The 26,155-nt window shown below is 38.4% G+C and overlaps 1 protein-coding gene across 1 annotated transcript; it reads right to left on the bottom strand.

The window, feature by feature from the left end:
* Window positions 1–106: 106 nt before the first annotated feature.
* Window positions 107–23,964, bottom strand: LOC120475394 (uncharacterized). Its single transcript, XM_089127632.1, has 26 exons — window positions 23,143–23,964; window positions 21,944–22,205; window positions 21,722–21,836; window positions 20,273–20,363; window positions 19,987–20,108; window positions 19,648–19,882; window positions 19,138–19,263; window positions 18,587–18,701; window positions 18,154–18,292; window positions 17,935–18,048; window positions 16,053–16,119; window positions 15,797–15,934; window positions 15,539–15,703; window positions 15,013–15,107; window positions 14,772–14,898; window positions 13,938–14,193; window positions 13,794–13,846; window positions 12,562–12,662; window positions 12,308–12,459; window positions 11,750–11,888; window positions 11,546–11,650; window positions 11,024–11,203; window positions 9,011–9,250; window positions 8,770–8,926; window positions 8,512–8,640; window positions 107–7,377 (listed from the first exon to the last, which is right to left on the bottom strand). Exons 1-26 carry the CDS (start codon window positions 23,213–23,215, stop codon window positions 107–109), a joined length of 10,767 nt encoding a protein of 3,588 aa, XP_088983758.1. The 5' UTR covers window positions 23,216–23,964.
* Window positions 23,965–26,155: the final 2,191 nt, after the last annotated feature.

Here is a 26,155-nt window from a genome sequence, read left to right as displayed (position 1 = left end):
GTCTATGTTGTATTTCTGTAAATTTAAATGGGATCATGGATACTCTTAAAAAAGTACATTTCTAATATAGAAAAAATACACCATTTATAATTAGTATCAAAGTAGTTTAAAATTTTACGTTTTTGTCCCATTCAGGGCAGCCAGGACGTGGAGTTGGTGTAGGACTAGTTGCCGGTTTAGGGGTAGATGATGTGGTAGATCCAGGTGTTGTTGTGGGAGGCTTTGTGGTAGTTGTCAACGTAGGGGTAGATGATGTGGTAGGTCTTGGTGTTGTTGTGGGGGGTTTTGGTGTTGTTGTAGACTTTGTGGTAGTCGGTGTAGGGGTATATGAAGTGGTAGGTTCTTGTGTTGATGTGGTAGGTCCTGGTGTTGTTGTAGGAGGCTTTGTGGTAGTTGTCGGTGTAGGGGTAGATGAAGTGGTAGGTTCTGGTGTTGTTGTGGGACTTTCTGGTGTTGTAGTAGACTTTATGGTAGTCGCTGTAGGGGTAGATGATGGGGTAGGTCCTGGTGTTGTTGTGGGAGGTTCTGGTGTTGTTGTAGGAGGCTTTATGGTAGTGGTAGTTGTCGGTGTAGGAGTAGATGATGGGGTAGGTCCTGGTGTTGTTGTGGGAGGTTCTGGTGTTGTAGTAGACTTTGTGGTGGTGGGTGTAGGGGTAGATGAAGTGGTAGGTTCTTGTGTTGATGTGGTAGGTCCTGGTGTTGTTGTAGGAGGCTTTGTGGTAGTTGTCGGTGTAGGGGTAGATGAAGTGGTAGGTTCTGGTGTTGTTGTGGGACTTTCTGGTGTTGTAGTAGACTTTATGGTAGTCGCTGTAGGGGTAGATGATGGGGTAGGTCCTGGTGTTGTTGTGGGAGGTTCTGGTGTTGTTGTAGGAGGCTTTATGGTAGTGGTAGTTGTCGGTGTAGGAGTAGATGATGGGGTAGGTCCTGGTGTTGTTGTGGGAGGTTCTGGTGTTGTAGTAGACTTTGTGGTGGTGGGTGTAGGGGTAGATGAAGTGGTAGGTTCTTGTGTTGATGTGGTAGGTCCTGGTGTTGTTGTAGGAGGCTTTGTGGTAGTTGTCGGTGTAGGGGTAGATGAAGTGGTAGGTTCTGGTGTTGTTGTGGGACTTTCTGGTGTTGTAGTAGACTTTATGGTAGTCGCTGTAGGGGTAGATGATGGGGTAGGTCCTGGTGTTGTTGTGGGAGGTTCTGGTGTTGTTGTAGGAGGCTTTATGGTAGTGGTAATTGTCGGTGTAGGAGTAGATGATGGGGTAGGTCCTGGTGTTGTTGTGGGAGGTTCTGGTGTTGTAGTAGACTTTGTGGTGGTGGGTGTAGGGGTAGATGAAGTGGTAGGTTCTTGTGTTGATGTGGTAGGTCCTGGTGTTGTTGTAGGAGGCTTTGTGGTAGTTGTCGGTGTAGGGGTAGATGAAGTGGTAGGTTCTGGTGTTGTTGTGGGACTTTCTGGTGTTGTAGTAGACTTTATGGTAGTCGCTGTAGGGGTAGATGATGGGGTAGGTCCTGGTGTTGTTGTGGGAGGTTCTGGTGTTGTTGTAGGAGGCTTTATGGTAGTGGTAGTTGTCGGTGTAGGAGTAGATGATGGGGTAGGTCCTGGTGTTGTTGTGGGAGGTTCTGGTGTTGTAGTAGACTTTGTGGTGGTGGGTGTAGGGGTAGATGAAGTGGTAGGTTCTTGTGTTGATGTGGTAGGTCCTGGTGTTGTTGTAGGAGGCTTTGTGGTAGTTGTCGGTGTAGGGGTAGATGAAGTGGTAGGTTCTGGTGTTGTTGTGGGACTTTCTGGTGTTGTAGTAGACTTTATGGTAGTCGCTGTAGGGGTAGATGATGGGGTAGGTCCTGGTGTTGTTGTGGGAGGTTCTGGTGTTGTTGTAGGAGGCTTTATGGTAGTGGTAGTTGTCGGTGTAGGAGTAGATGATGGGGTAGGTCCTGGTGTTGTTGTGGGAGGTTCTGGTGTTGTAGTAGACTTTGTGGTGGTGGGTGTAGGGGTAGATGAAGTGGTAGGTTCTTGTGTTGATGTGGTAGGTCCTGGTGTTGTTGTAGGAGGCTTTGTGGTAGTTGTCGGTGTAGGGGTAGATGAAGTGGTAGGTTCTGGTGTTGTTGTGGGACTTTCTGGTGTTGTAGTAGACTTTATGGTAGTCGCTGTAGGGGTAGATGATGTGGTAGGTCCTGGTGTTGTTGTGGGAGGTTCTGGTGTTGTTGTAGGAGGCTTTATGGTAGTGGTAGTTGTCGGTGTAGGAGTAGATGATGGGGTAGGTCCTGGTGTTGTTGTGGGAGGTTCTGGTGTTGTAGTAGACTTTGTGGTGGTGGGTGTAGGGGTAGATGAAGTGGTAGGTTCTTGTGTTGATGTGGTAGGTCCTGGTGTTGTTGTAGGAGGCTTTGTGGAAGTTGTCGGTGTAGGGGTAGATGAAGTGGTAGGTTCTGGTGTTGTTGTGGGACTTTCTGGTGTTGTAGTAGACTTTATGGTAGTCGCTGTAGGGGTAGATGATGGGGTAGGTCCTGGTGTTGTTGTGGGAGGTTCTGGTGTTGTTGTAGGAGGCTTTATGGTAGTGGTAGTTGTCGGTGTAGGAGTAGATGATGGGGTAGGTCCTGGTGTTGTTGTGGGAGGTTCTGGTGTTGTAGTCGACTTTGTGGTGGTGGGTGTAGGGGTAGATGAAGTGGTAGGTTCTTGTGTTGATGTGGTAGGTCCTGGTGTTGTTGTAGGAGGCTTTGTGGTAGTTGTCGGTGTAGGGGTAGATGAAGTGGTAGGTTCTGGTGTTGTTGTGGGACTTTCTGGTGTTGTAGTAGACTTTATGGTAGTCGCTGTAGGGGTAGATGATGGGGTAGGTCCTGGTGTTGTTGTGGGAGGTTCTGGTGTTGTTGTAGGAGGCTTTATGGTAGTGGTAGTTGTCGGTGTAGGAGTAGATGATGGGGTAGGTCCTGGTGTTGTTGTGGGAGGTTCTGGTGTTGTAGTAGACTTTGTGGTGGTGGGTGTAGGGGTAGATGAAGTGGTAGGTTCTTGTGTTGATGTGGTAGGTCCTGGTGTTGTTGTAGGAGGCTTTGTGGTAGTTGTCGGTGTAGGGGTAGATGAAGTGGTAGGTTCTGGTGTTGTTGTGGGACTTTCTGGTGTTGTAGTAGACTTTATGGTAGTCGCTGTAGGGGTAGATGATGGGGTAGGTCCTGGTGTTGTTGTGGGAGGTTCTGGTGTTGTTGTAGGAGGCTTTATGGTAGTGGTAGTTGTCGGTGTAGGAGTAGATGATGGGGTAGGTCCTGGTGTTGTTGTGGGAGGTTCTGGTGTTTTAGTAGACTTTGTGGTGGTGGGTCTAGGGGTAGATGAAGTGGTAGGTTCTTGTGTTGATGTGGTAGGTCCTGGTGTTGTTGTAGGAGGCTTTGTGGTAGTTGTCGGTGTAGGGGTAGATGAAGTGGTAGGTTCTGGTATTGTTGTGGGACTTTCTGGTGTTGTAGTAGACTTTATGGTAGTCGCTGTAGGGGTAGATGATGGGGTAGGTCCTGGTGTTGTTGTGGAAGGTTCTGGTGTTGTTGTAGGAGGCTTTATGGTAGTGGTAGTTGTCGGTGTAGGAGTAGATGATGGGGTAGGTCCTGGTGTTGTTGTGGGAGGTTCTGGTGTTGTAGTAGACTTTGTGGTGGTGGGTGTAGGGGTAGATGAAGTGGTAGGTTCTTGTGTTGATGTGGTAGGTCCTGGTGTTGTTGTAGGAGGCTTTGTGGTAGTTGTCGGTGTAGGGGTAGATGAAGTGGTAGGTTCTGGTGTTGTTGTGGGACTTTCTGGTGTTGTAGTAGACTTTATGGTAGTCGCTGTAGGGGTAGATGATGGGGTAGGTCCTGGTGTTGTTGTGGGAGGTTCTGGTGTTGTTGTAGGAGGCTTTATGGTAGTGGTAGTTGTCGGTGTAGGAGTAGATGATGGGGTAGGTCCTGGTGTTGTTGTGGGAGGTTCTGGTGTTGTAGTAGACTTTGTGGTGGTGGGTGTAGGGGTAGATGAAGTGGTAGGTTCTTGTGTTGATATGGTAGGTCCTGGTGTTGTTGTAGGAGGCTTTGTGGTAGTTGTCGGTGTAGGGGTAGATGAAGTGGTAGGTTCTGGTGTTGTTGTAGGAGGCTTTATGGTAGTGGTAGTTGTCGGTGTAGGAGTAGATGATGGGGTAGGTCCTGGTGTTGTTGTGGGAGGTTCTGGTGTTGTAGTAGACTTTGTGGTGGTGGGTGTAGGGGTAGATGAAGTGGTAGGTTCTTGTGTTGATGTGGTAGGTCCTGGTGTTGTTGTAGGAGGCTTTGTGGTAGTTGTCGGTGTAGGGGTAGATGAAGTGGTAGGTTCTGGTGTTGTTGTGGGACTTTCTGGTGTTGTAGTAGACTTTATGGTAGTCGCTGTAGGGGTAGATGATGGTGTAGGTCCTGGTGTTGTTGTGGGAGGTTCTGGTGTTGTTGTAGGAGGCTTTATGGTAGTGGTAGTTGTTGGTGTAGGAGTAGATGATGGGGTAGGTCCTGGTGTTGTTGTGGGAGGTTCTGGTGTTGTAGTAGACTTTGTGGTGGTGGGTGTAGGGGTAGATGAAGTGGTAGGTTCTTGTGTTGATGTGGTAGGTCCTGGTGTTGTTGTAGGAGGCTTTGTGGTAGTTGTCGGTGTAGGGGTAGATGATGTGGTAGGTTCTGGTGTTGTTGTGGGACTTTCTGGTGTTGTAGTAGACTTTATGGTAGTCGCTGTAGGGGTAGATGATGGGGTAGGTCCTGCTGTTGTTGTGGGAGGTTCTGGTGTTGTTGTAGGAGGCTTTATGGTAGTGGTAGTTGTCGGTGTAGGAGTAGATGATGGGGTAGGTCCTGGTGTTGTTGTAGGAGGTTCTGGTGTTGTAGTAGACTTTGTGGTGGTGGGTGTAGGGGTAGATGAAGTGGTAGGTTCTTGTGTTGATGTGGTAGGTCCTGGTGTTGTTGTAGGAGGCTTTGTGGTAGTTGTCGGTGTAAGGGTAGATGAAGTGGTAGGTTCTGGTGTTGTTGTGGGACTTTCTGGTGTTGTAGTAGACTTTATGGTAGTTGCTGTAGGGGTAGATGATGGGGTAGGTCCTGGTGTTGTTGTAGGAGGCTTTGTGGTAGTTGTCGGTGTAAGGGTAGATGAAGTGGTAGTTTCTGGTGTTGTTGTGGGACTTTCTGGTGTTGTAGTAGACTTTATGGTAGTTGCTGTAGGGGTAGATGATGGGGTAGGTCCTGGTGTTGTTGTAGGAGGCTTTGTGGTAGTGGTAGTTGTCGGTGTAAGGGTAGATGCTGTGGTAGGTTCTGGTGTTGTTGTGGGAGGTTCTGGTGTTGTAGTAGACTTTGTGGTAGTCGGTGTAGGGGTAGATGATGTGGTAGGTTCTTGTGTTGATGTAGTAGGTCCTGGTGTAGTTGTAGGAGGCTTTGTGGTAGTTGTTGGTGTAGCTGATGTGGTAGATTCTGTTGAAATTTGAGGTGATCCTGTAATAGGTGTTATTGTTTCTCCAGTTTCAATTTCTATCGTTGTTGTCGGTGTAGTAGTAGATGATGTGGTAGGTCCTGGTGTTGTTGTGGGAGGTTCTGTTGTTGTAGTAGACTTTGTGGTAGTCGGTGTAGGGATAGATGATGTGGTAGGTTTTTGTGTTGATGTGGTAGGTCCTGGTGTTGTTGTAGGAGGCTTTGTGGTAGTTGTCGGTGTAGGGGTAGATGATGTGGTAGGTTCTGGTGTTGTTGTAGGAGGCTTTGTGGTAGTTGTCGGTGTAGGGGTAGATGACGATGATGTTGTTGTAGGAGGATTTGTGGTGGTTGTCGGTGTAGTGGTAGATGAAGTGGTAGGTTCTGGTGTTGTTGAAGGAGGATTTGTTGTAGTTGTCGGTGTAGGGGTAGATGATGTGGTAAATATTGTTGTTGTTGATGGTGGTGGTGTTGTACAAATGAAACAGCAGTAAACCCGTATTTTATAGTCAAAACATTTATATGGGCGGTTTTCCTGTTGTTCTTTCTTACACATTAATCCATTTGAAACATTGCACTGGGCAACTTGTTTTGATTGCTGAATAAAATCTTCAAAGCTCATGTTTGGTTGGCCCACAGCCCTACATTCAATATCTTCTGGCTGTTCACAGATCTCTTTTCCATTTCCTACAATATTTTCATAAGTCTCCAAGTCATCCCATCCTCCTAATGAAGGATTATATACATTAAACCATTCAGACCACTCACATATAAGACATGGTGACGTAGTCTCAGCTGTTGTGGTAGTTGTTGATGTAGGAGTAGACAACGTGGAAGGTTCTGTTGTTGTTGTAGGAGGCTTTGTGGTAGTTGTCGGTGTAGGGGTAGATGATGTGGTAAGTTCTGGTGTTGTTGTAGGAGGCTTTGTGGAAGTTGTCGGTTTAGCTGATGTGGTAGATTCTGTTGAAATTAGTGGTGATTCTGTAATAGGTGTTATTGTTTCTCCAGTTATAATTTGTATCGTTGTTGTCGGTGTAGGAGTAGATGATGGGGTAGGTCCTGGTGTTGTTGTGGAAGGTTCTGGTGTTGTAGTAGACTTTGTGGTAGTCGGTGTAGGGGTAGATGATGTGGTAGGTCCTGGTGTTGTTGTAGGAGGCTTTGTGGTAGTTGTCAGTGTAGGGGTAGATGATGTGGTAGGTTCTGGTGTTGTTGTAGGAGGCTTTGTGGTAGTTGTCGGTGTAGGGGTAGATGATGTGGTAGGTTCTGGTGTTGTTGTAGGAGGCTTTGTGGTAGTTGTCGGTGTAGGGGTAGATGATGTGGTAGATGTGGTAGGTTCTGGTGTTGTTGTAGGAGGCTTTGTGGTAGTTGTCGGTGTAGGGGTAGATGATGTGGTAGGTTCTGGTGTTGTTGTAGGAGGCTTTGTGGTAGTTGTCGGTGTAGGGGTAGATGATGTGGTAGGTTCTGGTGTTGTTGTAGGAGGCTTTGTGGTAGTTGTCGGTGTAGGGGTAGATGATGTGGTAGGTTCTTGTGTTGATGTGGTAGTTACTGGTGTTGTAGGAGGCTTTGTGGTAGTTGTCAGTGTAGGGGTAGATGATGTGGTAGGTTCTTGTGTTGATGTGGTAGTTACTGGTGTTGTTGTAGGAGGCTTTGTGGTAGTTGGTGGTGTAGGGGTAGATGATGTGGTAGGTTCTTGCGTTGATGTGGTAGGTTCTGGTGTTGTTGTAGGAGGCTTTGTGGTAGTTGTCAGTGTAGTGGTAGATGATGTGGTAACTTCTGGTGTTGTTGTAGGAGGCTTTGTGGTAGTTGGTGGTGTAGGGGTAGATGATGTGGTAACTTCTGGTGTTGTTGTCGGAGGCTTTGTGGTAGTTGTTTGTGTAGGGGTAGATGATGTGGTAGGTTTTGGTGTTGTTGTGGGTTCTATACATTCCTCCACACAGATCTGATTTTCTTCATCATAAATAGGCTTATCCTCTGGACATTCTGGATAACATCCTGAAAAACAATAATTATCAAAAAAAATGATCCTCTAATCATTCCACTGCTATTTTCCTTATTGTATCTAACTGGACAAAATGAGAATCTCTATTTCATAAGAGTACACAAACAGGCACATTCTACAATTTTAAACATGAAAAATGCTGGCACATCAGTATGCCCCTGTTTATAAATTAGATGTCTACCAGTACATTAAAGGTTCTTGCGCACTGAGTCCGAAAATTTCATATGCATTTTTCCGTATTCTTCAGTCAGTGGCTTGTCAAAACACCTCTAAAATGCTTGCTACGGATGCTTTTTGCTTTTCGGATGTTCTTCCTTAACTTTGCAAAGTGTTTAAGAAAGAGGTGTAAGAGTAATTTTGTTCAAGGTCGTTGCTGTTGTATATGAAATCATATTTTTGAAGGTTTACAATATTCTCCCAAAGAATTAAAGGATTAGGCCAACAGAATTGGTAAATTAAATTTAATGAGAAAATGTTTTCTATAAAAAAATATTAAAAAACAAACATTATTTACTTGTTACCAGGGCTGTAAATGTGGGGGTAAGTGGTGGGGTGGAGTCAAGGGAATGAATTTCGAGGGGGGATGGTGCTCAAGTTCACTTTCAAAATGAAAGCGATTTCTATCTTTTATTCACTCAATAGCTTACAACAACAAAATTTAGAATCCAAATTCCGAACAAAAATAAAGTGCAATAAGAGATATATAATACATAAATGCAGCTGAGTATTCTACAGTTGGTTCCGCAATGTCGACTTTCGTGATTGGCCATATGCAGGTTGCAGCCAAATGACATCCTTCTTACATCAGAATACATTTTTGGAGGAAGCATGAAATATGTTAAACGTTTTTATAGATTATAGAATATTTTATATTTAAATACATCTGAAAGGTCATTGAAAGTAATACATATTTTTTCTAAATAAGAGGCCCAGCCATTTCCAGCCGTTCTTTACTAGCTATTAGAAATTATATTTTTACAAAAAAAAAAAACTTTTTATTACTTTCCATCAAAACGTTTTTTTAATTATTTTATAATACCAGTTTAGCACTAAATATATGCTAAGGCCTAGAGCTATCCAGTGTGTGTACACTCAGTATTCAGAAATGCAAACTAGTGTCCACTCACCTTCCAGGTTGGGTAAAGTGTTATTGCAAATACCATCAGGGTTGAGACAGGTTTTGTAGCAAGGTGTATGACAAGGACTGTAGTGCCATGTGCATTCTCCTGGGTCATTGTAGTAGTCACAGAACACAGCTAACAGAGGAACATAAATTTAAGTATCAACATGTACAAACAAACTAAATGAAATGGAATAAAATGGCAGTGCATTGCTCAAAGAAACCTTACAGATTTAAGATGTGCACTAGAATTAAAGATGCTTACGGCAGATCTCAGGTGTTCTCCAAACGACACAAACACCTGCCTCATTGCAGGCTTGAGCGTAAGCTGCCACAGCTGTACAGAAGCACTCGCAATCTCCACCTGCATCACACGCGCACGAGTCCTTCACACAATTCTCATAATATGGGTTTGGATCCACCTGTGGGAACATGTTATGATGTTGGATTTTTACCACATTACAGGAAACTTCAATGTATTAACTCAAAATGCTTTCCATCTGTACCTTGTTATGGCAGTCTTTGAACGTAACGTCCTTTATGATGCTACACTGTATTTTTGCCCATGTCTCTCGATTGGGGGTCTCAAGGCATGGGTTAAAGTCTGGTTTTGCATCAGGGCAGGTGCTTAACACTTTCCAGCTGTCCACAAACTCCATTACATTTGTAGTTGGCAAATTTCCCTGAGTGGTAAAGTCATCTTTTCCATTCCCATTGAAATTTCCACACAAGCCACAAACGTGTCCCTGTGAAAATATAACGAATAAGGCCATCCTTAAAAATATTTTGGTTTGCAGTAACAGCAATTATTTTTAAAAAAAGGGTCGGTAGGTAGGTCTATATTTTTTTTTTTCAAGATTCAGTGTAAAAAAAAAGTACAATTTTGGTCATGGTGATCGTGAATTTAAAAAAAAAAATGCATATTGTGACGTCACTGACTGGGTCTTCAAACTGTGCATCCACCGCTAGGTGTTAATTTTAGGCCAGTCACAAAATGTATAAAATATCTATTTGTTGTGCATATATACATGAGATAGGCAAAAACAAGTACAAACACATGGTCAAACAAAGAATACAATTAAACAAAGATACAAATTAACCTATATACACAGTGCTTTAATTTCAGGAAGGTCTAAAATTAGCTACTTTTCAGTTAAGTCTGTTGCTCTGTCTGAAAAGAAATTTAATTTATTAATCAAATGTAAAATGACACTGCATAGTTTATCATAGTTAGATTAATGCTTATTAAAGTTTAAGATATTCATTCAAGAGCTGTGAGTGATTTTTATCAGCCTTTTGTTGTTTGATTCGCATTACTGGCTCAATCGTCACGTTTATTAGACTACTGCCCCTTTAAGACCGAATGCAGAACTCTACTGTAATAGATGCACCATCATTTTCTCCCAACTATTTACGTCCAATTAAGACATAAACTGTGTTTAAATGAATCTCAGAGCAGGTCATTTTATATTTTATGCATATTTGATAGTTTAGATGTGCACATGAAGCCCAAAATGAGGCTATAGCCTACTTTTCTTGTCTCGTTTTAGTGCATTTCGGAGCGCGCGTCGCGCGTCGTGAACAGCGTCTCTTGCGCAGACTTTTGTGCTTTTAATAGCTCTTTTAATGATTGAACGCGTCCGCAGTTTAGCAACAGTACAGAGTGCACCGATCGTGCTGATTCTGACGGTACGTTTGGGTTTTAGGAAGAAATGACAGCGCAACGCTGTGAAGGGAAGGAAGTTGCGCTAGACAGAATTCGTATGTAATGGTTTCATCTCAAATATCATCTTTTTATAATCTTTGAAAGCGGAAATCTAAAATACAATTAGAATAATATCCCAGATCTAAAGTGTAGGTAACCACGTTCTGTTCTCATTGTCACTCATTAAGCAGGGCTGTCGTGCTGCGCGCGCTGTGGCTCCGAGTGAGAGATCGCTATCTCTTCTGGACTGCGAATAGCAAAATGCATCACAGACAAATTGTTTAATATTATTATTATTATATATATATATTCAGCCCCGTTGCCCTTTTAATACCGGGTACCAAGCGGGAACACAGAATGAAACGAGCAAACGTACAAGCCATAGTGTGACACGCGTAACGTTAGAACCAATGGTGTAAACATAATCGGATGACTATGACGCCACGGGTTTTTATTTAAAATAAAGAACGTAGCCTACGTTTGTAGGCTATGTAGACACAAGCAACTTTCACAATACTAACTAAAATATAATTAATATTATTTTATTGAATTTGAATTAGTAGTTTGAAGAGTTAAAAAAAAAAATCGGTCGGTCTGAACGCAGGTTACAACCGGCAAGTCGGTCGGACTAAAAGGAAAAAAAAATAAAAAATTGGGTCGGCCCTAAATTGACAGGGTCGGTCGGGTTACGGCAAACAAGAATATTTTTAAGGGTGGCCTAACAGAGGTTGCGCTACAAATTATATTGGGGGACCTATATAATTTGTCTGGAAATGTCAGTGCAAACATGAAAAACTGACACCCTTCAACTCACCTTGTAATGAGGTTGCAGAATGATGCGGACAGTGGTTTTGCGGTCCCACATAATTGTCAGTCCGATTTTAGCGTCAATGACAAGGTACATCCCAACATTTCTCTGACTGTACTTAAACTTTGGACCACTTCCGGTATCAGTAACTGTTACAGTCCCATCAGAAAGCAGTAGCCAAGTCCTCTGTGTGTGAGTGTGTGAAAGAAGTTAGAAGAAGAAAAAAAGACACCGTATGATAGATAAAATTAAAGAGCCATGAAAAACCCCATTTCAGCAAAGGTCAGTTCTCAAAACAGATATTGCATCCAAAGACTAACATTTGAAAGCAATATCAAGTGAATGTCAAAGAAAATAGGGCAAAAATCCTTTATTGGACTTTTAAATGTAAAATGTATGTGTGTCATTATCTTATACCATTATGTAATAATGTTAACATGCTGACCAGCTTGCATTAGTATTTAATGACCCTTAAGAAAAATCTTTTATTTTCCTCTGAATGAGCATGAGACCTGACTGCAGCCTTACCCCCAAAAGTATCCCTACAGCCTTTGAACAAGTGGTTCCTGTTGTTCCACAAGGCATGTTTTCGGTAACCACGTGAAAATGGCCAGTTTTATTTCCACACTTATTCTGTAAAACAAGAGAGCGTGACCTTTTACCTCCTGAAGGAAGAGGTTTATTTGTAGCTTTATTTTCATGAAGTTTCTGATCAAATGCCATAGCTCATACCTGAGCAGCAATATAACTGCAGTCTCCCCTGAAGCCAAATCTTTGCTGATCGAAAGTTTTATAATGTCCGCTGCCGTATATGGTGCATATGCCTGGACACTTCTTATGTGTACATTTCCACTTTCCCCATTGACAAGTGCTGCAAATATAGAGGTAGAATTAAATCTAATGTCATTCTACAGAATAATACTAAGATCCTAAAAGTTAATCAGTGTATTAACTCATTGTTAATGTTCAGGTTTTTTATAGTAATTTAACTTTAATGTGGTGATGGCTGAATAAATAAATAATAAATACAATTTGTTTTATTGCAGCTAGTTGTAACATTTTGTAACATTGCAACTAGTTCTAACATTTCCATATAGTTTGACTAGTTTAGTACTAAAATAAATACAATTGAATAAAAACTATATAGATAAACAAAAACAACTAAAATGATAAAAACATACAAACCCAAAAATGACTAGCTTTGACTAAAATGAAAAATGAAAATATATCAATACTAATTTTCTAATAATATTATATTAATTAAACTAAAATCATACTGGTTTTACACACCATTTATTGCAATCCACGGTTATCTCAGATCCTGGTGCATAAAATTGTCCATCGTGTTTACATGGGCAGTTTTCCGGTTTAACACAGTGTCCTCTGCCATCATCCAATAGACCAAAAGGACACTGGCAGCCAGATTGACAGTCCAGCGAGAACTGGAAAGAAGGGAAGAATACACAAGCATAAGACCACCAGCAAAATCAAGCGATTGACTTTAGGAAAGAAAGAGAAGAGATGCTGGAAAGAAAGAGACTCACGCAGTCAACTTCCTGTTGCGAACAAGTTTTTGCACACTCCAATCCATGTTCATATTGGCCTGCTGTACTGCAGTTGAAGAAAACCTTTGGAGAGGGACATCCTGCAAAAGACATACAGACCATTCATGTATTTTTTATATCAGAAACCATATTTAAAGAATTTTTACAAAAGATGTTGAGCAATTTACTATAATACTATAAATGCTAGACTGATAATACAAAAATATTTAGAAAATTTCAAATTGGTTTAATTATTAGTAAATATATACAATCATTTACAATTGTTACATTTGTATTTATTATGTAAAATTAATTGTATTGCAGCATAGTTGTATACAATCTTGCAATATAATTTATATCTGCATTATATCAATAAAAAACCATGTCAGTTTGGTGCACTAATATGCATTAATTCATACTTAACTAATGCACAGACAATCACAAGTTAATGTATAACTCATTAATTAATGATTACTGCATCAGCAACTAATAAAGAGTCAATATGATTAGTAGATTAAGTAATACATGAATTGCTATTAATTCAATGTGTTATTGTGTATTAATTCCTTAATAACATATTTTATCATCAAATAGTGTAAATTAATGTGTTAATTACCACATTAGTCAAAGCTATGCACTTCAACTTCCAGTTGTCTGCTTTAATTAATCATTAGCTAATGATTTGCAAGGGTAACATTATGTTATGACTTTCCTTGTTGGGACACATCATTATTAACTAGTCATTTAGTAATTTGCACATGAATTTGCACTAACAATGAAGTAATTAATCATGTATTAATGCATATTAGTGTACCCGTCATATTATCTGGAAGATGAAATACAAGGCTTTGGTTTATTATGGTAATTAACATATTAATTAACATTATTAGTTAAAAAAAATTAGTTATCATGGACTTAATCCACAATTACATATTTAATTGATAACAATTCATGTATGAACTAATAAATGAACCTTACAGACTCTTAATAAGTTCCTAATGTGGTAATCATTAATAAATAGCTTAAATAATCATTAATTACGCATTAATTCAGTATTATCTGTGCATTAGTTAAGCATGAATTAATGCTTATTAGTGCACCGCACCCGTATTGTAAAGTGTTACCAGATAACTTTAGTAACAGATCCCATGATAGCTAGATTGGTGATAGTAGTCATGTAAACCAAAAGTAAATTTCTTCAACACGCAGTAGATGAAAGTAATTTTTCATACCAAGAATTTGGGTTTTCCAGGAACGACAGTGGAACTTTCCATTGATGCAAACACTAGACAAAGAAATAAGATCAAAATGTCTGTTAAATTCATAGTTTGAAAAGTTCTAGGGCACTTATAATAATAATACTATCATCGACTTACCAGTGTTCATCCCTAATGGTGACAGACTTGCCGGGATGGATTTTCTGTCCGTTGTGATAACATGGACATTTTTCCATAGGTACACACAGTCCATTCTCATCCTGGTAGAGTCCATCTGGACATGCGCATCCATCAACAGGCACAAAGTCAACGCTGCAGCTTTGCCGCTCAGAGGAGAGAGAAAGACAGGTACGCTGGCAGCTCTGCAGCTGATACGAGTAGTTCTGCGATGCCGGGCAGTTCTCTGTATACTTCTCTGTGGGGATCAGTTTGAAAGGAATGCGTTGTAAAAGTGCATGTAGCAAAATGGCAAGCATTCTTTAAATCTTCTAGCCTAAATAAGGGGTTTACGAACTTTTTGATGCCAGGTATGACATATGAAGGATGCCCTTCCTAAACTATAAAAGCATCTATAGATATGTTTTATATATTTTGCATAAAATGGTGAGCATTATATTATTAAGCCTGCTGTTTTCAAAATTAAATAATTAGTAATTTAGTTTACATACAAATTATTTACATTTAAATTATATAAAATATTATCATTGTAATAAAACTACAAAATTATTATTAAAATAATATCTGGAAAATATTTACTTTGCACCTTATTCAGGAAAAACTCATAAGAAATATGTTCCAAATACAAACTATGTAAACTATGTCTGTTGGTGCAATGTGGATTGTCCTTAAATAATCAAAACAGAATGACAGTAATATACAGTTTTTATTTTTTTAAATAGACTTTTAATATTTTTTTTTATATATTTTTCACAGACCACAACCTGGTTTGAAAACCCATCCTCTGTCTGCCAAATAAACCGCTTTCCGCCTTACCACACACGATTCCTCGCCAGCCTTGGAGGAATATTCCTTTAGCTGCACAGGCCCGGGCGTACGAGGAGAACACCGTACACAGACATTCCTCACTCTTCTCACAGGTACAGCTGGAGTATTTGCATCTCTGAAAACACATAGACATGTTGTGTCACTGCTTATTATGAGAGGTTGGGTAACATTCTCTACAATACGGAAAATTAAGTGTTAAATTTTCAAGGTTTCCAGTTTCAGATCATACTTTGTAGTAGCTGTCTGGATTGACAGTGGTGTGACATTTGGCAAAGAGGCTCTCCTTGTCCTTCATCTTGGAACACCAGTGCTCAGCAAAGTGCTCTAAAGGCATCATAACATATGGTGTTTTATGCAAAACTCTTACTTAACAACAAAATGCATATAGTAACTTAAAAGTGGCAATCCTTGCCGATAGTAAATTATTGGAAGTATAATATATCAGAAGTATTTTATATACAGTGTGGTTTTCGGTCACATGAGAATGGATAAGGGAACCTATTTTGCCCCTTTTTACAAGTTATATAAGTCAGATGTCCCCAGATTGTGTCTGTAAAGTCAACTCAACTCAAAATAAACTCCATGTATTAATCCATTTTTGAGTGGAAGTAAAACATGCTGTATTCGTACATGTGCCTTTAAATGCAAATTGGCTGCTGCTCCCTGCCCCTCTTTCCAGAAGAGGGCGGAGCCTGCACAGCTCGTGCCTCCAAAAACTATTACCATGCTGACTTCAGATGTAAAAAGTCTCTCACCGCTGTCACTGCTGTAGGAACAAGGGTCGTCCATCCTCTCAGAACGGTCGGGACAGTTGGAAAGGGCCTTCCAGGCATTTGCGAAGGAAACTGCTGTACCCTCCACCACTCCCTGAGGGGTCTTCAGGTCATCAAACAGCACTTCGTTAAAATTTCCACAGAGACCTGCACAAACACAGAGATGGCGCACCATTGGCAATCGTGATGGATTTACTTCTTAGTTCAGATTTTTCTTGCTTTTTAAGACAGAGGCCTCACCACAAGTCTTGCCCTTGAAGATTTGCTCCACAGTGATGTACACCTGCATAAGAGGCACCAGCTGTATCTGCACTTGCAGCCCAAAGGTGGTCTGAAGTAAGATGTGAAATGATGACGGCATGAACACAGTGAAGTCAGCTGGAGAAAAAGTGTCAAAGAAAAATAAAAGTTTGAAAAATAGTTCATATATAGATGTGTATCTTTAGCACACAGGCTTTAAAGCACAGAAACAAAAAAAGAGCTTCTTATTCCTCACCTGTCATGTAAGGAAGTGAAACTTCTGCATTGTGTTGTACCGTCCCATCAGCTTTAATAATCAGAGGCTGAAGAATAAAGCACACAGTCATATTTTTATTTTGCACAAGCTACATTTCTGTTTAAATGTTTAGAATCTGAACAATAAAGAAACAGTAACATCATTTAAAGTTTTACAAAATATTTGGTTTAAATCTAGTTTAAATAAATGGTGTTCTTGTTAACTTTATTCGACAGAGAATACCAAATTAGCACAAAAAAAAAAAGAAAAAAAGATTTTCGAAGGGTCATGTGACACTGAACACTGAAAATTACATAAGTTGAAAAGTAAATAAGTTACATTTAAAATATAATATAATATATATATATATATATATATATATATATATATATATATATATATATATATATATATATATGTATAATAAAAAGTTTTAGATCAGTAAGATTTTTTATGTTTTTAAAAGAAGTCTCTTCTGCTAACCAAGGCTGCAATTATTTGATAAAAAAAAATACAAAAAAAACAGTAATATTGTGAAATATTATTACAATTTAAAACAGTGGTTTTCTATGTGAATATATAGTGAAGTGTAATTTATTCCTGTGATCAAAGCTGAATTTACAGCATCATTACTCCAGTCTTCAGTCACATGATCCTACAGAAATTATTATAATATGATGCTCAAGAAACATGATTATTATCCATGTTGAAAATAGTTTTTACATTTTTATTTCAGGATTCTTTGATGAATAGAAAGTTCAAAAGAACAGGATTGATCTTAAATGGAAAAGCTTTTGTAACATTAATCACTTCCATTCAAAAGTTTGGGGTCAGTAAGAATTTATTTTTTTATTTTTGGGGGAAAGATAGTTAAATTGAGAAAGTTAAATTGGTCAAAAGTTACAGTAAAGACATTTATAATGTTAGAAAAGGTTATATTTGAAGAGTTCAGATGCAAAAGCCTCTAAATGCCATTTGAAATTTTCTTCTTTAATGATGATTTTTATCAAACTTGTATATTTAAGTTCAGTAATTTCACTTAAATGGCACTGATAATTACCTATTAATTGTTATTTAAGTGAAATTACTGAACTTAAATATACAAGTTTGATAAAAATCATCATTAAAGAAGAAAATTTCAAATGGCATTTAGAGGCTTTTGCATCTGAACTCTTCATTTTTAAATAAATGCTGTTCTTTTGAACTTTCTATTCATCATAGAATTTTGGGGGGAAAATTATACACGACTGTTTTCAACATTGAAAATAATAATTTATGTTTTTTGAGCAGAAAATCAGCAAATTAGAATGATTTCTGAAGTATCATGTGACACTGAAAACTGATGTGTAATCAGCAACAGTAATGATGTAAAAATTCAGCTTTCAAATGACATTTTAAAATATATTAAAATAGAAAACAGTCATTTTAAATTGTCATAATATTTCACAATATTATTGTTTGTCATTTTGTTTTTCATCAAATAAAGCAGCCTTGGTGAGCAGAAGAGGCTTCATTTAAAAACAAAAAAATCGTAACGATCAAAAACTCTTGACCGGTAGTGTGTGTGTGTGTATATATATATATATATATATATATAAATAAATATTTTAAAGTTAAATAATATTTCACAATAGTTATGTTTTTACTGAATTTGTGATCAAATAAATGCAGCCGCAATGAGCTAAGAGACTTTTGAACTTTCAAAATATTTTTTCAATCTCTTTTTTTAAAAATCCCCAAACTTTTTTAGTAGTGTATTATGTAGGTTATAATAAGTAGGTTATAATCTCATTACTTGTTCATATTGCCTAAAATGACTTATTTGCAATAAAAGCCAAATATACCAGACTTTTGTGTTGTGGAAGTAGATCGTTATACACACATTTTTCTTGTCAATGTCAAACAGCACCACGATAGATTTCAAACAGGTGTCCGTTTCATGAGTAAAACAAGGAACAATCTGAGCCAATATGATGAACTTGGACCCCTCACAATCCTAAAAAAACACAAATGCAAAAGTTGACTTTACATATTCCTAATGGATACAAGCATGGATGCAAACAAAATGAGAAGATGTAATCAGTAACTACAACACACTTACTTTTGAGAGCACATAGTTGCAGTCTCCATGGAAAGTGAATTCTTTCCCGTCGTAGGTGGTGAAGTGAGATCCTTCCTCTACTGCGCACAGGCCAGGGCGAGGAATACTCGTACAGATCCAGTTTCCCTCCTCACATACACTGAATCACACAATATAATTACAAACAGACACAGTAAACAACAAGCTTCAGATGCCAACATGGTAAACCACACTTTTCCTTTTTTATACATTTATACATTTTTACCATTGGTCCAGTGTCATCATAATTTAGCATTTAGTCAGGCATATGCATTTAAAAATAATATTAACAAATATTTCTAAAATACATGAGATGTAAAAAGAGTCACAGAATGCACTAGGATTAAAAAAAAAAAGTGCTACACACATTTTACTTAGTTATCCTCATATTCCTATTACAGATATATTTCATTACCATTCTTCCTCGTCATTGCGAAGAATCTCTCCTGTGTTGTAGACGCGGTCATGCTTGCACTGACACTTTTCTGCTGGGATGCAGCCCGTATTTGAAATGTCATCAAACACAGTTCCTATTACAAAGACAGAGCATTAATATCAAGTTTATGTGGTTCTTGATTTTTTTTAAGACAACAACATTCATTTCCATTCAAACATTTGGGTTTTTAAGATGGGTTTTCAAATGTTTTTGCTCACCAAGGCTACTTTATTTAATTAAAAATACAGCAAAAACAGTAATATTGTGAAATTACTCCATTCTTCGGTGTCACATGACCCTTCAGAAATCATTCTAATATGCTGATTTGCTGCTCAAATGAAAACAGTTGTGCTGCTTCATTTTTTACAGAAATCGTGAAAGAAAATCTGGATTCTTTAATACATACAAAGCTCAAAAGACCAGCATTTATTTGAAATAGAATTTTTGTAACATAAATGCCTTGTCTCTTTTGATCAATTTATGGAAAAAAACTGGATTTATAAACACTTTTTTATAATACTCGTACTGACCTGGTGGGCAGAAGCAGCCATCGATGTTGTGTTCCTCACACAGTGTGTTTGTGTCTTTGTGTGAGCATGTGGCCATACAGGGGGAGCCACTTTCAGAATGTACCATATTGTAGGGGCACGTCACAGCTGCATAGGAAAAAAAGTCATAAAGAGACTTACAATGTGTCTACACCGGACGCAACAGTTGTCTTAAGGCATCTTGCAGCATCCAGTGTAGACAGCATCTGATTATAATGGGAACTGTTTGCTTTTGTACTGTCATGTCGCAACACTCTGGTGTTGTCACGGTGTTACAAAATTAAGATAAAAACATTTATTCTATTCTTTCAATCTTTGGTCTATCTCTATTTTATTTAAACATTAATTTAAAGAGGAAAATTGCCTGGATTCCTCTTACCGTAGCCATGTAAACAATCAAAAAGAATTCTATACAAAAGGAAACAAACCAAAGAAAACACTCAAGATCGAACAATCCTATAATTTACACAAGAAGTCTGTGGTTTTTCTTACCACAGAACTTTGCTGTTCTCCAGTTCGGCGGAGATCCTCCAGCATGCGAACACTGACGTGAATATTCAGACAAAGTCGCGCAGAGTGCGGTGGTGTCTCTATCTTCGCTTTCTTCATCTTCAGGTTGACGTGAACAGATATCATTTGTACAGGCCTTGATATATGGCTCAGGGTTCAAAACCCAGCTACAAGAAGACCACTTTTCATCCTCCAAAAGGTCTGCACAATCTGCCCGCTGTTGTGAAAAGGACATGGAGGGTCCATATTAACAATACTGGAATTCTGATTTGCTAGTTTAATAGTTTAGTTTGGAATAAACAACTTTTTTCTGTAGCTTACATATTTTTCACATTGGTCCACCACATTTTGCTCATCGATGTTTTCAAAAGGATCTTCGCAGTTATGAGTTGGGTTGGGAACTCTGTGATTATTTCCAAACTCAGTATATCCAACCCTCCGTCCTGTATTAAATAAAATAAGATATAGACACTTGATCTTCTTAGATCTTCTTAAACCGCGTGGATTTTTCATCAGATGAGCATTAGTCATTACTGTATTTGGTAATCATTATTGGGGGTCAGTTATGAACAGTTAAGTAAGAAATCAGACTGTGAAAGTAACTTACCGGATTCAATGAACTCATTATAAACTGGAACTCCATTAAAATCGCCACACAGTCCACAAGTCCGATTGGAATATTTGGAGTCAAGTTCCACCTAACAATAGCACACAAAACTTCTTGGTTAGATCATTTTTGACTTGGTATTTTTGGCCATTTGGACATCAAGTCAGTACTAGTGATAGTTGATGAACAAACACTGGAATATGGAATAGGCATCACTTGTATTCAGTCTTTTGATAAAAAAAAGCCAGTGCAAGCCATTGGAACCAGTAACATGATGGCCTCAGTTAATAATACTATGTTACGAAATTATTACCACATGTATATACCATGGCATTTGCATGGTACTCCTTTTTGTAGGTATACACCAGTGAATATTGCAAACTTGCAGGCTGAAATTCACTGTTGGTAACCATGTTCATAATGAAAACAAAATGCAGATATTTCAATGTGTGAGACAGAAAATTGCCTTATATACTGTAGCATTTCACTTCACATGCTGCATTGTTTGCACAATATGCTAAATCATTTACTGGTTAAGTACTCCCTTGAAAGGTCTGTGTCACCACCCTTGGACTGTCTGTGTTTTGATTCACCACGTGTTCCCCTCGTCTGAGTTCTCCGCCCTCATCTGTTGCCATGGACACTCATCACCTCCCGCACAGCTGATTGTCATTTGTTAATCACCGTCACTGTGTATTTAAGTTCCTGCCTGTCTTCACTCCCTTGTCCGGTATTGTTTGTGTGTTACATGCTGTCATCCTGTCTGCCTGATCCTGAGATTCCTTGATTAAAATTATTGTTAAATCTACCCTCCTCGTCGTCCTCCTTGACCACCCCGTGACAGTCTGCTAGCAGTTTCCTGTGGCCTAAACAAGTGTATCCCTAGTTAAACACTGTCATGTTGTATTAATTCTGCTCCCACAACTATTTAAAAAAGTGCTTTACGAATATAATTTACCAAATCAAAAACTGTATTATTAGAATATATGAAACATGGTTATAAACATAACATTAATTTAAGCGTTGCCCGCCTATTTGAGCGCTTGTCCAATCATCCTACAGAGAATTATGCAAATTCTTGTAAGCCTACTGTTTGATTAAGCTACAGCACCACATCTAAATAAATCTTATTTTTCCCAAATTTATGCTAGTTTACTGTCTGATCGGATAACATGAACCACAAATTAGTGGAATCATTGAGCGCAAGAAGTGTAGTCCGATTCACTAACAAATTAGTCATGTGAGACGGTTATATTTAGAAAAATCAAAAACATCAGCAGCAGTGTCTGATTCAATAACAGATTACTTGTATTGTTGTAACCAGATTTATTCATCAATCGTTCAAGGTTTAGTGTGTTTTAGGTTTGTAAAACTTAAATCAGACTAATATCCTTATAAGAATCTGTAGTTAAATTTGTTTTCAACTCATATCGAGCCACATAACCTTACCATAACTGCATCCTCTTTGTTCCATGTGACAGTGACGCCCATTTTGGAATAGAGTCTGATGTAAATGGTGTTTTCTTCCACAAGGATCCCTGTGATATGCACAGGCAGTGTTACTCTGAAAAATGAGAAAAGATTCAAATGAAAATTTGACCGAACCGGACTCATTTTTAAGCCTTTGCTGTGGGAGCAACTAAGCAGCAGTTGGGTTCCCCAGAATCTTACTTTTGTTCATTGATCATGACCTCTTTCTCAGTCAACTCAATGATGATGTCATTGATACTGACTGACACCCTGCTGATCTTCGGGTCATTGGTGTCTTCTGTTCTTCTCACATGAACCGAGAACTGGCGAATGAGGCTTTGGCAGTCAGACACCAGGTTATACTCGCACATGCCAGGGAACTGATAAACGTCCCCATCGAACGTCTTGAAGTGGAAGTTTCCCCACATGCTGCAGATGCTGTTGACATGGTTACTGGGATAGACTGCAAAAAAAGGGAGAAAACAAAGATTTGTAATTCAAAGAAATGTGATTTTTTATCATAGAGGTAGAGAACATGTGTATGAGAAAGAATATGCTTTACAATAGTTACATGACTTATTTCCATTTTTATGTCCTTAAACACTAATTTGAATTACAATTATGATTTCTGTTTGCAAAACATAATTCAAACTGATTTGTTAACTTTTACATTAATGCAATCCGTGAAATTTCACAAAGATGATCAAACTAAATTTCGAGTTATCCAGAAGGAAAGTAACTTTTGACATTTGAACTTTTGACATTTTTCACAACTGAGAATATTTAGTAACTTCTAAAGCAAGTCATCAATGGAGCTGATAGCATCAGGTTCAAGTGATGATACTATGACGTTCACAAATGTTATCAGGTGGTTGGTTCCTGTTTTCACCCCAGATGCGGACACTGATGCTGTTTCTAACCACAACATCATGCTATGTGACAAGATCATTTCAGGTTTAATTGATTTTAAAACACATTTCAGATATTGGATCTTGAGTATAAAAGCTTACAAATGGGATATCGACTGCCAATACTACTTATTAATTAAAAAAAGAAACTAAAATAAAGAAATCTTATTATGAGGGCACCAAACGGCAACTCATATTTTTTTAATGTGATTAAGTATCAAGTCATTTTTGATTGTTGTTTAGTTGCAGAAACATTAAATTCATTAGAACAGGATTTAGACCAAAAAAATTTCAATATTTTAAATGAAATAGAATATTAAAATAAAATGAGGAAACTCTTACTCTTCTTTGAATGAACCTGAATGAATTTTATATATATATATATATATATATATATATATATAGGGAAATAATTAATCAAAAATGTTAATAAAAATAATTAAACCCATTTTAATAACGCCCTGAAGAACTCAAGAATACTTAAACTCTTACCGTTCTTTGAATGCACCTGAATGCCGGTAAGCGCCAGAAGTAGTATGTAGACTGCAGATGTTTTCCACTCCATGGTGGGAGGTGAGAAAGGTCTACAGGTAGAGCTTCAGTACTGTTTGATTCCTTTTATATCATTTCTCATTTACCACCCTACAGGGAGGGTCTACCAGCCTTCGCATGACGCAGAAAAAAAAGCTGACCTGGTATTACAAAAGTCCAGTGATGGCATTGTGTGTGTGTGTGTGTGTGTGTGTGTGTGTGTGTGTTCAGGCGGGCGGCAGTTCCTCGGCCTCTCTGAACGATGTTTGACAAAAATGTATCAAATGAATTTCATATTTACAGCAGGGTGTGATAATTTACAGCTTCTGTGTACATGTATGAGGAGGATTAGTAAAAATAACATTCACTACTAAAACCTGCAAAATAAATATACAATACATGATTAATAAACTATTTAGCAGCTGATTTGTGGAATGAAATGAAGACTAATGGTTAAAATGATTGTCTTGTGTAAACACTTAAGAGTCTTTAGCGTCCTGATCCTGAATTAGGATATGATCATAAATGACATGAATCAAATTTTCCATCAAGCTGTTTCTTGACAAGGTGCAGCCAAACGCCAGTCTACATTTCAAGTGACAACGTATGATTGCGTGTGAGCTTTGAACATCCTGTCTGTGATGCAGACAATTTGACGTTCAGCATCCTTGCAGGTACACAGGTGTGTCTCAAGCTCCTGAATGCCACCTGTGCTTTCATGAATTAAAACAAACTAATCACTGACCATCTGGCAGCAGTCATATCCTGATCATTTCTAGTTAAAGATTTTTGCCTTGTGAGAAATGTGATGTCATTCATAACTATTATTCATGGGTAATTTTTACTAATAATGCTTGACCCTGTGGACCTTTAGAAATATGATAAATATTAAACTATTTGTCATCAAAAGGCTTTACAGTACTTTTACAGTAGTAGATGAGTCAAAAGTTCTGAAAATTTGTGAAAAACTAAAAGCAATCATACAAATGAAAAAAAAATAAACTAATTCTATATGGATTTTAAAGGTTCATTCACTGGATAACATTTAGCTAAATAAACAAAACTGCATTCATTTTGAGGAAGAACATTGTTTTGGTTGTTTCTGTGTGACTGTGCAGATTAATGTTTATTTGTCTCTCATTAAATAAATGTCAAAGCGATTAACCTACAACTGCTACACATTTGACTAACTTACTAGATGGAAAGAATCTTAGCTGACTAACGTTAGCTGAACACATACTGTCTGTAGCTAAACCTATTAACGTAGACACAATACTTCCTTTAAAATAAATTCCAGCACAGCACAACAACTCATAATGAAATGACCCTTTGCAGTAACTTAGGTAATGCTTCACAGAGTTACAATTTATCTGTTCAGTAAAATTACCTTAGCATTAACGTTACCTGTTGAGTAACCGTAATCTCCGGATCCTTTGTTCAACATTTCAAATGCCTCAGTTCGCGCCATCTCCGAAAAGCCAAGCAACCGTTGATTCTCGTTTTATTGCTAGCTTTGTATCCTCTGTTCGGTTTCCTTTCAACGGGTGATTGGAAGTACAAGATTTAACAAGTTCCTTGTCAACCTTTATTGCATGTTGTGACGACTAACCTAGCCTAAAATCAAACACCAAACATTAAGTCAGTCAAACTTTTTTTTTGAAGGCTAGCGTACGATAAAACACTGACAGCCAATCAGAATCCACCCAAATTTAAAGGGCTCATCGCGCATTTAAAATGCAGACGACACTGCTGAAAAGTTCATCGCTGAGGTACAGAAAAAAACATTGTTTGACTAGTCAAACCCACTTTTAAATGATATGTTAAAAATGGATATGAAAACCAATCGGTCGTATCCTTGGAATATGGTGAGAATTAACGATGAGATAGTTATGCAGGTTAGCAAATCACGTAACAAAATTACCTCAGATTTCAACAACATTGAATTGCTTCCTTTAAGTTGCAGTGAGTTGTATATAAAGGTGTTGTTTTTATTCCACTATTGACTTGGTCAGCTAAATTCACTCTTACTAGATTGATTATACTAGACTAGCTAGATTCACTATTTAGATATGTGCCCGAAATGTAGCATGCTGAGCTGTCAATGCCGTTAAAATGTTGCAATCTGATAGGCTATTGATTCATTCAAAAGTACGAAAAATAGTCTTCATGACATCTTTCTAATCAGAGTGATGGATTCTCACAACTCCTCTCTCTTTTAAAGGGGTGGTATGCCCATTTCACATGATGTAAAATTAGTCTGATGTCCCCTGAGTGTGTATCTGAAAACTTTTATAGAGCTTGTGTCCTTTTGCCTCACACAGACATGCACTGGAAATTTCAAAAACTTGTACCCGATATTTTCAAACTGAAGTCAGAAAGATGGAGAGACTGAAGAAGAAGTGAAAACATGTGAACATTCCATAATGGTTAATGAATTTCTGTAGCTTATGTGTGTTATCCGAGGCGGGTTTATGTAAATGAGCTGGGAGGAAGCCATTTGTTGTAGTCCTTAAAAAGCTTATTTTTTTCAAAGAAAATATCTTGCTTTGAACTTTGAGCGTTGAGGGTCCAATTTCTTACTAGACACAGTAGATATAGGAGGACAGGCCATCAGACAGAAAGTAAATTTAGGTACTCCTTTGTAAATCATTGTTCAATCAACAGCAAATATCATAATTTGCTGATATTGAGAGCTGCCCAAACATTCAAATAACTTCTCTCAGTAGCACAAAAGTTCCTCCAAAGGCAAACATCGGTTTTTGATGTGCATGTAAAGTGAAAGGATGGCTCCACCTCTTTGTGGCACCGCAAACGCAAGTGTTGACAATGTAGAAGAAACAGCTGTTCTTCAGAAATACCCTTACATGAAACAGGGCACAGTGTTGGCAAAGGGAGGGAACAACCATGTAGAACATTGATTAGATAAACCAACACTGCTGTAGTGCTGTGAGTTTCTGTTGACACTGCCTCATTT

This window comes from Pimephales promelas, chromosome 25 (genome assembly GCF_988280905.1).
Source record: "Pimephales promelas chromosome 25, fPimPro1.hap1.1, whole genome shotgun sequence".
Classification (NCBI taxonomy): Eukaryota; Metazoa; Chordata; class Actinopteri; order Cypriniformes; family Leuciscidae; genus Pimephales; species Pimephales promelas.
This window is presented reverse-complemented; position numbering and strand designations above follow the sequence as displayed.

Excerpts from the sequence above, each read along its gene's own strand:
- LOC120475394 (XM_089127632.1), bottom strand. The coding sequence starts at position 23,215 with ATGGAGTGGAAAACATCTGCAGTCTACATACTACTTCTGGCGCTTACC. Across the intron at positions 21,837-21,943 it reads GTCATGATCAATGAACAAAA|AGTAACACTGCCTGTGCATA; the intron begins GTAAGATTCTGG and ends CTCATTTTTCAG. Across the intron at positions 20,364-21,721 it reads ACAAAGAGGATGCAGTTATG|GTGGAACTTGACTCCAAATA; the intron begins GTAAGGTTATGT and ends TGCTATTGTTAG.